The 13,896-nt window shown below is 56.2% G+C and overlaps 1 protein-coding gene across 5 annotated transcripts in view; it reads left to right on the top strand.

Moving 5' to 3' along the window:
- The window catches only part of HM13 (histocompatibility minor 13), a 39,483-nt gene extending 29,710 nt beyond the window's left edge, over positions 1–9,773 (top strand). For 2 of the 5 annotated variants that reach the window (XM_026503223.4, XM_026503222.4), the window contains exons 10-13: positions 1,538–1,640; positions 6,454–6,539; positions 8,287–8,433; positions 9,333–9,773. In XM_026503223.4, coding sequence (XP_026359008.1) covers positions 1,538–1,640; positions 6,454–6,539; positions 8,287–8,433; positions 9,333–9,435 — 439 coding nt within the window. In that variant the 3' untranslated portion in view covers positions 9,436–9,773. Of the gene's footprint in view, positions 1–1,537; positions 1,641–6,453; positions 6,540–6,815; positions 7,080–8,286; positions 8,434–9,332 lie in introns of those variants that run through there. The other 3 variants (XM_026503225.4, XM_026503227.4, XM_026503224.4) reach the window with 2 other exon arrangements.
- Positions 9,774–13,896: the final 4,123 nt, after the last annotated feature.

Below are 13,896 nucleotides of genomic sequence, written 5' to 3'. Positions count from 1 at the left end.
TACCAAGAAAAAACCTGGAGGGAGCGCTGAGCACAGGGCCGCAGGGAGACCCAGCTGCAGTCCAGTCGTCATCGTGCATTATCAGCCCAGGCTCAGGTCACTGTGTCCCAGCTGCTCTGGCTGCTCCCCGCGCTCCCCTCACTCAGATTTGTGTAGTCCGTTGTGGAAAGTGAGCACAGGGAGAGGGAAGGGGGCCAACTTGAGTCACTACTTCCAACAGAAGAGGTTGCACTGTGAACGCAGCTGGGTGTGCTGCCAGCAGGTGGCGATGTCTTTCCAGTGGAAGGTTCGCAGTACGCACACTGAATTTCAAGATGGTTTGTGAAATTTTCTTAATCTCCTTCTGCCCAGTAATTGCAAAAGCAGTAATAGTATTGACAGTGGTAACAAGAAACTGTACCAGTGTCGTTGAAATCGAGTTTGCCTGTGAAACTTGCCCCCGCTCACGCACATCTGGGGTATTTGTATAGTGCCACTCAGACCTCACATCCATGGGCTTACAGGCAGCCTTGGGGAGGGACCTGGCCAGTCTGTAATAGAGGCACGTCTGTGCCAGCAGGCTGTACTCCTGGCTGTTCAGAGGTGACACAGAGAGAACCCCATGAGCGTCCCTGGGCCACTTGCTGGAGACACAGATTCACATTCGGATGCCAGCACCCTCAGAGGCAGAATCTCATTCCTAGCCTGGGTGGGCAGGATCGGCCAGCCTTTCCGAGCTGGTTCCAGAATCTGTGCAGCATGCCCACAGCAGTCAGCTTCACCCCAGGCCCCATGGCAGCAGAGCCCCCAGTGCACTCGCAGCTCTGGGCTCGGCGGCAGCCAGGGCAAGGGGAAAGGGAGCTGTGAGTACTCCGGTCCGCGGATGGTGCTGGGCACTGTGCTGCGTGCCGGGGACAGCCAGAGGTCATGGTGCAGAGGTCCTGAAGGGAAGCCCTGTAACGGTGTGATTGAGTCCTGAGGCTGCTCTCGGATGGCTCGCCTCCAGAAAGCCACTGGCACTTTATCCACGTAGTCAGCAGCTAGTTAGCATGCGCGACAGGTCACTGAACTGTTCGTCCGCTGCGCTGAAGAGCGCAGCTTCCGTGTCAGTGTCTCCCAAAGCTTGACCCCCAGATCAGCTTTCCCTGGGTGGTTTCTCAAAAATGCAGATTCCTGGACTTTGTCCCAGAACTATTTAGTCAGACTCCCTGGTTAATTGGACCTGGAAGTTGTTATTTTTTGTGTTGGAGTTTTTTTGCAAGTTTCTAGGTGATCTGAATGCTGGCTAAAGCCCTAAAGCCACCGTTCTAGGTGACGGCACTTGATATTCACAACCAGTGAGCAGATGGATCGTGGTTTTCCCAAGATGAGTAAACTGAGGCATAAGGAAGGAAGGCGACTTCTCCAAAGACCTATAGCTGGGACAGTACCAGAGTGCGTGCCCAATGCCAGCCTCTCAGCCTCCAGGGTCTTCCCCAGCTGCCCCCTCAGCCGTGATGGTGCTGCTCCCATGGCTGCAGCTAACCTTCCCCCTCTTTCTCCCCGCACCTTCCTGAAGCTTAAAGAAGAACACCCACACCTACTTCTACACCAGCTTCGCAGCCTACATCTTCGGCCTGGGCCTCACCATCTTCATCATGCACATCTTCAAGCACGCCCAGGTGAGTGGGCCTGTATCGGGAATGCTCCCACTGCAGGTAGCAGGGACTTCGTGCGTAGGGCTTGTCACATACACGAGCCGCCCAGAGGTAGGTGCTCCCCAGCAGGGTCAGAGTGGGCATGTCTGTGACCCTTGGCCTTTCACCTGCGGCCGTCACAGGATGTCAGCAGCTGTTGCAGGTAGCACAGGTGCGGGAGTGGCAAGGGGGGTAGCACGGATACCAGCCGTGCTTGTGGCCTTCATCAGGAAGACAAAACCTTTCCCAGAACCCTCCCGGCAGATTGCTGCTCACATCTCATGGGCCGTATCAGTGTCACGTGGCCCCCACTGCAGGGAGTCTAGGATAGAGGGGCTGTGGCTTCTGAGCCTCCATAGTGGGGCAGATGGAACAGTGTTGGAGTGGGTGTTGGGTGTTTCAGCCCAGTGCCTACCTTCCCAGATGAGTGATAAGGTGTCAGGGGCCTTCTCTGACTCCCCAAGCAGGCCAGCCTCTGCCTCTTCCTCCCACTAAGATGGGTACCGAGATGCCCCAGAGTGAATCAGGGTGTGGGATGAAGGCTGAGCATGTCATTGTGGCCTGAAGAGGGTAAGACTGGGAGGGGACAGCCAGCAGACAGGATTACTCTCTACTGGAAATCAAAGCACTTCCCAAATGTGCCAGGCTCTGCTGACTTCATTAGGGTCCTCATGAGCAGCTGAGGGGACTGAAGGTCAGGTGCCACACAGCCAGCGTGTGGCAGAGCCAGGATCCAAACCCGTGTCACGTGGCATCCAAGCCCAGGCTCTGAACCCCTGGCAGTGAGAAAGGCCGGGTGGAATGAAGGCTAAGGGGACGCAGGTGGGAGGAAGTCCACGCTCCTCCATCTGTTCGCTGCAGGGCTCTGGGCAGATTGCTGAAGTTATGCTTGATTTCCCTCAGTGATTAATTAAAAAAAAATTGGGATAAGTAATAGTAGCCAGCTTGGAGCTTTTTGAAGATGAAATGAGTTAGTATAAGGAGAGTGCTCAGAATTTTGCCTGGCCCAGGTAGTATTAGCTGTCATTGTTGTCACTGTCCCCTCCATCCTCCACTTCCCCTGGTCTCCCTCTTTCCGCCTCCCCAGGTCACCAGCCACAGAGAAGCCACCTTTGAATTAATCACAATAGCTGTTTGTTGAGCAGTTACTGTGTGCCAGGCACTATGCTAGATTCTTCTGCTCATTAAGTCACTTAAGTCCCTATGGTATCTATGATACTTACGAAGTAGATAGTAGTATTTTCTCATTCTACAGAAGGTCCACGGTCCAGGGTCCCCTAGCATATAGGTGGAGAAACCAAGAACCAGGGAGGAACCACCTCTCATTCATTTCTACTCCAGATGGCCTCGGGAGCTGTTTTGGCTGAGAGTGACACTTGACAGGGAGGTCCCCGAGAGTGATTGAACCTGGCCCAAGGGACTAGTTTAGAGGCCTCTGGGGTCCCAGCCCCGTTGTGTTCCAATGGAGAGCCATTCCCCCAGAGGCCACCAGGTGGCAGCCTTGCCTTCTGCCTGGGCTAGACTCCAAGGATCCCATTGGGAGCTCTCACACTGGCTGGAAAGGTGGTCCTCTCTGTGGGGACAGTGTAGCCCAGAGGGAAAAGAAGCCTTCCTGGGACACACAGCAAGTCAAGCTAGGCCCCAGCTGGAGCCCTGGACTTCCGGCCCCTGGCCCCAGGCCTGTGCTCCTCCCTCGCAGCAGCCCAGCCATTGTCCATCATCCACCTCGGCATCTCCTTGGAAATCTTAGAAAGAGGATCCAGGACACAAGGGGAACCTGTTTCTTGAGGACCCTCTTCCTTTCTAAGACACAGGCAGTCCCAGTGCCAGCAGTTCCCTAGGTGGGAGTCACCACTGGTTATGTGGTCTTCAACCCATGTAACCTCTATCAGAAACTCCAGAGGCACTGGGTGGCACAGTCAGTTAAGTGTCCTGCTCTAGGTTTTGTCTCAGGTCGTGGTCTTAGGGTGGTGAGATTGAGCCCTGCATCAGGTTCTGTGCTCAACATGGAGTCTGCTTAAGACTCTCTCTCCCTCTTCTTCTGCCCCTTCCCATGCACTTGTGCTCGTGTGCACTCTCTCACTCTCTGTCTCTCTCTCAAATAAATTAAAAAAAAAAAAAAAAAAACGACTCCATGGGGTGCCTGGGTGAGTCTGCCTTCAGCTCAGGGCGTGATCCTGGAGTTCTGGGATTGAGCCCCATGTCAGACTCTTCCACTGGGAGCCTGCTTCTTCCTCTCCCACTTCCCCTGCTTGTGTTCCCTCTCTTGCTGGCTGTATCTCTCCTCAAATAAATAAATAAAATCTTAAAAAAAAAAAAAAAAAAAGACTCCAGGCCGGGGGTCCGGCAGCCTCCTAGAAGGGGCCTTCAAGATGATCAGGTGTCCTCATTGTAACAGAGTGGGAAGCAGTTTAGTTGGGGTCACACAGCAGAGTCGAGGCTGGTGGAAAGCCAGGATTCTGAAGCCCAGCTTGCTGTCCTGAGCTGGACATCCCAGCCTCTCCTCAGCACTGACCTTGGAGAGGTCCCCTGGTGCCTTGAGAGTAGCAGCCTTGCCACCTCCCACAGCAGCCCTTCAGTGGCTCCTGGCTCTCAAGGCAGGCCTTAGGGAAGGTAAATTTGTACCACCCTCCCCTCCGCACCACCACCACCACCACCGCCACCCCCAGTGGGAAGCCCTGTACTTTGCCTGGCCTGGCCTTGATGAAGACTGAGACGGAGGCACCTAGAGCCCCATCCTGGCCAACCGCGTGAGGAGGGCATTCCTTTCCCTCTTCTGATCCTCAGTGTCTTCATCTGTAAAGTGGGTATGAGAAGGCCTGTTGAGAAATTAAATTCTAATAAGTTTGTATTTGTTGCATTTTCTGTTTCATCAATTTGGTCTTTTGTCATCATTGTTTTCTTTCTACTTTTTGGTGTTTTATTCTTTTCTGGCTTTTTTTTTTTTTTTCTTCTTCTTCTTTTTTTCTCCTAAGATTTTATTTATTTATTTATTTGAGCGAGCACACGCAGAGGGAGAAGCAGGCTCCCCACTGAGCAGCGAGCCCAATGGGAGGCTTGATCCCAGGACTCTGGGATCAGGACCTGAGCCGAAGGCAGATGTTTAACTGACTAAGCCACCCAGGCACCCCTCTTTTTCTGGCTGCTTAACTTGAAAGCTAAGATTATTTCAAGTCTTGTTTTCTAATAAATGCACTTTGTTTTCTGATAAATGCACCTAGACTTAGTTATAAATTTGCCTCTGAGTACTCCCTTGGCTGCCTCTCACATGTTTTGGTGTAGACTTTTGTTGTTGTCATTTCTTTACCCCCCAAAAGGCCTAAAGCCTGACTTACCCAAGCCTAACTCATAGCAAATACGTGATACGATGGGAGAAGCTCAGCTCCTTTTACACACCTCATGTGACCTTGGGCGAGTCCTTTCCCGCTATCTAAACCTCAGTAGCATCATCAGTAGAACTCAGATTATGTTTTTAGCTTCAAGGGTAGTACGTATGAAGTGGTATGGTTCACAGGCCACGCATGGCAGGTGCCAACAAATGGTCTGAATGTCAGGCTTGGCAGCCTCTGGAGCCCTGTTCTGTGACCTTACTCACCTTAGGAGTGAGGTCTCCTCGCCCTTACCCCAGTCGTCTCCAAGACACCCTCTTAACTTTGTGAGCACCCATGGGAAAGCCATTTGCTTAGTATTTACCAGGCCCTCTTCTGAATGCCAGGAATAGCACAGTGACCAAGACAGCCGTGGACCCTGCCCTCATGAAGTTCACAGCCTAGCAGCCGAGAGATCGAGGTCTGTAACGGCGGAGTGATGTTCCGCTCCGGATTGCCGGAGATGCTGCAGGGGCCCTGAGAGTAGGCGACAGGAGGGCTGGCTCCCCACCAGTAACGAAGGTCCGAAGGAGGAGGCGTCTAGGCAGAGGTGGGAAGAGCACCACGAGCGGCAGAAACTGCACATGCAGAGGTCCTGTGGCTAGAGGTGACAAGGAGGACCACAACAAGGTCATTGTGGCCAGAGTAGGGCAAGTCAGGTCAACCTCGGAGAAGGAAGCAGGGTCACATCTCATGAGGACTGCAGGCCGCTGAGAGCATTGGAGGTCATGGAGGGTTGAACAGTAATGTCCAACTTTCAGACGCTGCAGGGAAAGGAATAGCTTTAGAGTCTGATATGCCTGAGGTCCAGTCCCCACTTGGCCATTTAGATATCTGAGGCCTGCACTGTCCCCTGTCCTCCCAGAGCATCAGCTTTCCTCACGTGAACAAGGAGGATGGTCGTAGGGGATGGAGAGATGGACTGAAATGCTCTTTGGCAGGCTGAGCGCAGGGTGGCGTGTGCAGCTGTCCTGTCCTCCAGACCCAGCTTCGCCAGGAGTCTCCGCCCAGGCTCTAGAGCCAGACTGCCTAGGTCGTCTTCTTGTAACGGCAACTAACAGCATCTCCTGGAGCGTTTGTTAAAGATGCAAACTTCTGTCCCTGGACTAGGGAAGCAGAATCTCTGGGAATAGGACCGACCCAGGAGGTTCCTTGTTTGAACCTGATGTCCCAGGTGATTAGGATCCTGCCCGCCAGACTCCTGGGTACCCTTAACTTTCTTTGGGTTCCTTGCCTTCCCTCCCAGGGAGGAGCAGCCCTGCTCAGGGAGTCAGGAGCCCCAGGGGTGGGCCCAGGCACCCACTGACTTGCTCTGGGAACCTGGGCCGTCACTGTCCATCAGTCACACCCTGGAGGGGGTTGGAGTGATGGGCATGGCCCTGAGCGGGTACGCTGCCCAGCAGTTGGTCAGTAGCTCTGTTCTCTCACAGCCTGCCCTTCTGTACCTGGTCCCCGCCTGCATCGGCTTTCCTGTCCTGGTGGCACTGGCCAAGGGGGAAGTGACGGAGATGTTCAGGTAAGGCAGGGCAGGGGGCGGACATCTGCAAGGCACAGGCGCACCTGCGGGCAGCTCACAGAGCCTGCCGGGGCTACTTATACACGTCTCCAGGGGAACATTGTTCCTGCCACCGGCCCCACCCCTTGTCCTTTCTGCCAGCATGTGGGTGCCTGGCCTGTGGCACCAGCAGGAACCTTTCTGCGGGGCTGGGAGCCAGGGGAGGGCAGCCCCCACATCCAGATGATTTCTGGGTCTTCGGAAGGGACTGGCTGGTATAATTCCCTCCCACCCCAGGCCGCCCCAGTCCTACTGTCAGGAGCCCTGGGTTCCCAGCCTGACTGTGCCACCGTGTGACTTCAGGCAAGTCTTTCCCTTTCCCAGCCTCAGCTTTCCCATGTGAGTAATAGGGAGGATCCTAGTGTGGTGGGAGGTGCCTCAGATTGGAAATCAAGTGTCAGTCCCTGTTGAGCCGCCTCAGTGGCTCTAACCCATAGCTCTGCCTCTGCGAGTGTCTCACTTGCACTCATACCCCTTCCCTGTGGCCATATGCACAGCTGCCACACCCTGTGCCCAGCCCCACCCATACCCCAAGGCCTGCGTGACTCCGACAGGTGTCTGCTCCCTGGCACCACTGACCCCGCCTGCCAGGGACCCAGAAATAGCTGCCAGCTGTGATCGAAGCTGCCCACTCGGGGGCCTTCCACCCAGCTCCACCTGCCTGGCCTCCAGGTTGTCCCTCGAGTGCCTGCCAGGCCATCTGTGCACCTGGCTGCCTGCAGGGGAACCTGTGACTCACCCCTCCCCCGTACCTGCCTCTGCCCTCCCTGTCTTGCCTAGAAGCCCCAGGCTCCCAAGCTGCCTGCCCATATCTCCTGGCTGGCAAAGCCCTATGGACTCTGAGGCCAGGCTGGAAGATGAACTTGGGGCAGATCTCGGGACCGGGGTGCTATCTGATCCCGGAACTCAGCACCTCCCCTCACCCTCTGGCTCATCCATTCTCAGCCACCCCCCTGCCTTGGGGTAACCAGCCCCCCATCAGTCCCAGTCCTGCTGTGTCCACACTGGGTCACGCTCTGCGCCTCCAGAGCCAGGGCACCTGCTTGGTGCTTGCTTTGGCTAAATGTTCTTCCACTTGGGCACTTGGCGCCCCTTTCTGCCCCTGCCCCCGGGAGGTTCTTGGGTCGAGATGAAAAAGCAGGTTGGTCTCTTTCTTTCTTCATCTCTCTCCCTAATTCTCCACCTTACCTTTTGTTTTACTTTTCCCTTGGGAAGTGCTCTCCTTTTTTGTATTCACTTAGCTCACACACTCACATGGCTCAAAATTTCATAGCCAGGAGAGGGAAAACCCCCTCACGCCCCAGCCGCACCCCGGACCCTGTCACACAGACCTTCAGAGACAGCGTTGCTCCTAACAGCACCCGTGCGCGTGCACGTTCCTGCACAGATGGAGGCGCTGGCAGAGCGGTCTGCATCTGGATTTTCCGCACAAACGGTAGATCTCAGAGACGTTTCTGCTGCAGCACCCGTACGTCTAGAGCGTCCTGCTCTTGCACAGCTGTACGGTGTCCCTTTGGCGAGGCACATCTTTTTTATCCACCTAGTAAGTCCGGCTGCTTCCCACTGAGTCTGAAAATGCAGAGGAAGGTAAAAATAAGACACAGCTCTGCTCCCTTACCTTGCAAGAGAAGTCTCTGTGTCCACCCCACCCCACCCCATCTTTTCCTCTCCATCTCTTCTTTTCTGTCTCTCTCTGTCTCTCACACAGCTACGAGTCCTCGGCGGAAATCCTGCCTCACACCCCGAGGCTCACCCACTTCCCCACAGTCTCGGGCTCCCCAGCCAGCCTGGCCGACTCCATGCAGCAGAAGCTAGCTGGCCCTCGCCGCCGGCGCCCGCAGAATCCCAGCGCCATGTAATGCCCGGCGGGTGCCCACCTGCCCGCTCCCCCCCACTGCCCCGGGGCCCAAGGTAGGGCAGACACCCCAGCTCCAGTGGACGGGGCAGGGAGCATTGCCAGGGGCAGGCAGCAAGTGGTACCTCCACAATCACCAGGCGGTCCCGGTCCCTCAGGGCCGGGAGCAGGGTTCTAGAAAGTCACTGTCCTCACCGGTGGTATGGGGTTCCTGTGAAACAGCACGTAGCGACAGCCCTTGTCATCCAGGAGTAGATTCTCTTACTGCTGGCCTCCATATAAACCCTGGGCAGATCACTTTCCTCTTCCAGAGCCTCTCTCTGTTCGTCTAAGTGGGTACATTCCTGCCTCCTGGAGTTGACCTGGGGAAGAGATATAGGTACTGTCCTTGGTGTGAACTCAGTTGCTTGATAAATGGGGCCCAATAGCAAGAGCTAAGCCAGGTGGCGGCCTTCGAGAGTGGCACCTTGCCACTTGCCAGTAGAGCAACCCCCTGCCTCCCTGCACCCCTGGGGCCGAATCGTTTTGACTCCTGCCATGCGCCCTGGGAAGCAGACCCTCTCCCATAGCCTCGTCCTGGCTGCCCCATTTTTTTCCCCACTCTCCAGTGGAAGGTCCAGGAAGCTTAAGTTAATCCACCCAAGCCCATCCTTTCCTCCATCTGCCTCTGCCCTTTACCACCTCTTGGCACCACCAGGCACAGAGAAAGGAGAGCAACCTGTCTGAGAAGGGCATACTGTGGGGCCGGGGCCAAGTCCTGGAAGATGCTGGGCCGTGAATGCCAGGCTGGTGTTCCTCGTGTGCCCAGGGATTTTCCTGGGATGGTGGGGAGGCGGGGCCTGGAAGTTCTGCTCTTCCCCTCTAAAGGTGTTGTTCTTATTGTTTTGTTTTTTGGTCAGTTATGAGGAGTCAAATCCTAAGGATGCAGCAGCAGTGACAGAGGGATCCAAAGAGGGAACAGAGCCCTCGGCATCAAAGGGGCTGGAGAAGAAGGAGAAATGATACGGCTGGGGCCTGACCCTCTGAGGGCCAGGCCAGGCAGACGGGGGCAGGCCAGCACAGGCCTGTGCGGGCAGCGGGCGCCGGAGGCCAAGGGTGTGGGAGGCTGGGCAGCTCCAGGAGAGGGGTGGGGGTGACAGGATCCCTCCAGCAGGGCCTCCCATGGCCTGTTCCCTTGTCCCCCTTCTCTAGCCTTCCTCCGCCCCTTCCCAACCCCTGCAGGCAAAAGAAGCCCCAGTTTCCCCCACCCTCCCAGATACCAGGTGGGAAAAGTGGGTCTGATTTTTAGATTTTTGTACTGTGGACTGACTTTGCCTTACATTAAAAATTCATCCCAAGGGCGCCTGGGTGGCTCAGTCGGTTAAGTGTCCGACTCTTGATCTCGGAGTTGTGAGTTCAAGCCCCGTGGTTGGGGCTTGAACTCTGTGCCCAGTGTGGAGCCCACTTAAAAAATGTTATCCCATTGCTCAGGCAGGCCACTGTGCCCCTGGAGGGGTTCTCTGCACCCGGCATCATGCATTGCCTTTACTAGCTCTCACCCTCCCACTCAGAAGTTTCCCTGGAAGCCCCTTTCTGGGGACTGTGAACTCAAAACCTCGGGGAGAAGGCCTGACCTCCAGGTCCTTCCATCCTCTTGGATGCCCACCTAGTGCCTGGCTAGCTCAGCACTTCAGGGACCCCTCTAGCCAGCAGAGGGAGCCCACGAGCCCTCCTTCATTTCCCCCTTCTCCCCACTCCGTTTTCTTCACCACATTGCTCCCAACACTTGGGGGGCAGTGAGGCTGTTAGGTGCTCCATGTATCACCCACGTATGCCAGCGAGACAATAAGGGGGGGTGGGTACCAAAGCTAACCTGATTCAGCAAGGAGACCAGTATCTGCAAAGCTAGAGAAATGGGCAGGGCCTCATGGATCCCAGGGAAGAGTTTAGATTTTATTCCCAGGCTGGCAGGAACCGGGTCTTTATGCCTTCAGCTGGAGAGCATGTGGACTCTAGTTTGCCCTGGAGATCAAGGCCCCCTCATTCCTATTCTGCTCATTCCTGGGGTTCTTCCCAAAATGACTATGCAAAGCCAGAAGGATACTGATGCTAGAAACCACCCATTCCCCACAGTCAGCCCAAGGCCCAGGGCCCCTGAGAGGCTGGAGTGGGAAGGGATGGGGCCCAGTGCAAGTTTGCTGAAGACAGAAAGCAACCCTGGCCTGCAGGAGAATCCCCAGTGGACCAGGCGAGGCATGGGCACAGCACTTATCCACCTGCCTGGTATGGGGCCACTGGGTGGAGAAACAGGAGGGAGGGGGTGACCACAAGTCTGGGACTCAGGCCTCCAACTCCCAACCCAGGGCTCTCTCCTACCCAGGCTTCAGGTTCAAAGGCTGAAAATAACAGTGGTTTCCAGACAGTTTGGAGGTGGCCAGAAGACAAGTATGAGCAGAGAACGGGAAGTATCCATGTGATAATCAAGCTAGGTATTAAATTGTTCCCAAGCACCTCGATAGAGGATTTCACCTCACTTCAGTCTTCGGCTCCAGGTGCTAGTATGAGCCCCATTGTGCAGATGAGACAATTGAGGTGGGTTGCCACAGGTGTGGATTTGACCTCAAGCAATCCACGTTGAATTCCCAAGTTCCGAAGGACTGTGCGGCTCCCTTCTAGACCCCTGGGCCTGAGTCACTGGCTGGTGTTCTGGACACCTTTGATATAACCACCCAACTTCTCTGGGCCTATAGAGAAGGAAAGTAAGGGTAGGAAATCTCAAAGGTTTCTCCCAGCCTGGGGGTCCCTTTCAGGGGCTTCTCGGATCTCCGCCGACTGCCGCCTCCGGAGGGGAGGCCGTGTGGTCCTGGAACAAGGCCCCTCTGAGGGCAGCAGATGGGGCAGGCAGCCCAGGCACACAGCGTGGTTGGCTCTGCGGCCCAGGGCCCACAAAGGCCTCATTGAGTCACCGCCGGCCCCCGGCGGAGGCTGAGGTGGCAGTGGCGCCGGGCGCCTGCCACCTAATGACCGTCCTGGCCCGGCCAGATGTTCCACAGACCTCGGCAGCGGCCATCCAGGGCCCGCCCGGCCAGCCGGCACCGCAGAGGCCACTCTAATTCCAATTAACCAGCTTCAGCTGAGCAAACAGCGGGCAGCGGTGGCCCAGCCCGGGCGGTAGGCCCGGCCCGCAGAGCCTCGGAGTCTAGACTCCAGATGTGAACCGCCACCGCCAGAGTCCCATGGAAAAATGGCACCAGGCCGGGCACGGATTGGGCCTGCACGCCGGAGAGGTGGGGGTGGGTGACTGGGCAGGGCTCTGGGTGGGCCTAGTGCCAGCCTTACCCCGGGGTGGGGGTGGATTCTTGGGAAACTGCTCCAAAATTCCCAAGTTCTGCCCCTGATTTGTTAGGTGTTCTCTCTGGCCTCACTCTCCCCTGACTACAGGAGGTGGAAGGGGGCTCCAAGGGGGAAGACCAGCCCTGCGGAGAGCCCTGATACTATTTCATTGGTATTTAACATGTTTCTAGCAATATGTCATGTATTTCAGAAATATTTATTTAGTCGTTGTAACCACCCCATAAGGTAGTACCATCGTTTTTACAGATAAAAGAAACTGCAGCAGAGAGAATTAAGTGCCCAGGGGGGGATTTGAACCCAGGATGCCTGGCTTCCAAGACCGTGATGTTCACCGCAGGTGCTGTTTGACATAAATCAGGCTGCTGGATTCCGGGTTCCCTTTCTTGGGAGCAGCGCTGGAGAAGAGGGTCAGCGTCTGGCGGAGCAGGGCTGGCTTGCCACACTGACTGGAGAGGCCTGCCCACTCTGTCCTCCTGTTTCCTCAGCTGTGAAATGGGTAAGACCCTCCCAGCGCGGCTCCAACTTCTGGGGGTAAAGCCTCGAGGTACCCTTTCAGGCCTCAACACCAGGAATGAGTTGGGCACCTGTCAAGTCGCTGGGCACAACAGGTCAACTGCCCTCTCCCGAGCTGAAACAGTGAGGGGGAAACAGACTTGAAATGGCTAAGTGAAAAATGTCAACACTTGGGGCAGGAGTGGTGCCTCTGGTTTCCACAATCTTGTCTGGGGTCCCCGAGAGGCAAGGCGAAAGCTTGCGAGATCCAGGAGGTCAGACCTCATCTGTCCTTGCACAAATGGGAAGACTGAGCACCCCCCCACCCCCCAAAAAAAGGGCGAACCTTGCCCGGGGTCGCAAAAGGAGTGGATACCCGGGGCTGCTCCGACCCATCAGGCTTTCCCACCGCTGGGATTCCCTCCGCGACTCCAGGCCGGGTCTTGGGAGGCGGAGGCTGCATCCTGCCCGGGTGCGTCAGGAAGGGCCGAGCGGGAAGGAAGGCACCACCCCCACCCCCGCCGCGGCCACACCTGGGCTCTCCGGGCGGGCGGGGGGCGCGGGCCGGCGCCTGGCTCCAGCGAGTCTGGGCCGCCTCCCCGCGCCGCCCCGTGGGGGCCGCCAGATGGGCCGGCCGCCCGCCCAGCGACGGAGGCAGGAAACGGCCGCCGGGGCTGCCAGGGACGCGGCCGCGAGCGCCGGGGGCGGGGACCGCCCTGGGACCGCCCCTTGAAGGGAGGGGCCAAGCGGAGCCTGCGGGGACATCCAGCCTGTGAGAGCCCTGACTCCCAGATCCGCTCCCGCTAGCTGGGTTCCCTTGGGCAAGGCCCTCCCCTTCTCTGTGCCCCAGTTTCCCCACCAGTGAAACGGGTGTGCTTATCCTGGCTCTTTTTGTTTTTTAAGACATTTATTTTAGGGTGAGCAGGGAGAGGGGCAGAGGGAGACTAGCAGACTCCCCAGTGGGCAGGGAACCCATATGGGGCTCCATCCCAGGACTCTGAGATCATGACCTGAGCCAAAACTAAGAGTCACATGCCTAACTTACTGAGCCAAGCAGACACCCCTCCTACTTTCTTACCACCCTGTAACTCTGAGCAGTTTCTTGCCCTTCTGTTCCTTGGTTTCCTTAGCCAGCAAGTGGGGTGACAGTGACGAGCCATCTCCACGCAAATACCAGCTCTGGGAGGGCTGAGCCGTCCTCCCCACTGTTGTAACCCAGCATCTGGCCCAGTGACCAAAAGATGAGGGCACTCAGTATTTGTTGACTGCCCCAGGTCTGGGACAATCCTGGCACCTGCCATATAACAAGCACTTCATAGACGGACACACATCATCTTGAGTCTACCGCTCACGAGAGGTATAGCTTCCAGCAAGTGTCTTCTTGTCTCTGAGCCTGTTTCCCGTCTGCCTCGTGGGTGGCTGTGAGGACTAAGTGAACCAATCATGGGAAGCACACATAGCAGGGCCTCCATAGATGGTATTTACTGAAGCATCTACCAGATATGTAAAAAGAGATACTATTTGGGTAAATTTGAGGGCAAGAAAGGTAAAAAGGAATCAGCTTGGGAGGAAATTTCTGTTGTATATGTATTCTTTTGTATATTTTACATATTTATTTGACAGAGAGAGCATAAGCAG

The sequence above is a fragment of the Ursus arctos genome, unplaced genomic scaffold, assembly GCF_023065955.2.
Source record: "Ursus arctos isolate Adak ecotype North America unplaced genomic scaffold, UrsArc2.0 scaffold_16, whole genome shotgun sequence".
NCBI classification, from domain to species: Eukaryota; Metazoa; Chordata; class Mammalia; order Carnivora; family Ursidae; genus Ursus; species Ursus arctos.
The sequence above is the reverse complement of the archived record's forward strand: the minus strand, read 5'-3'. Positions and strand labels throughout refer to the sequence as shown.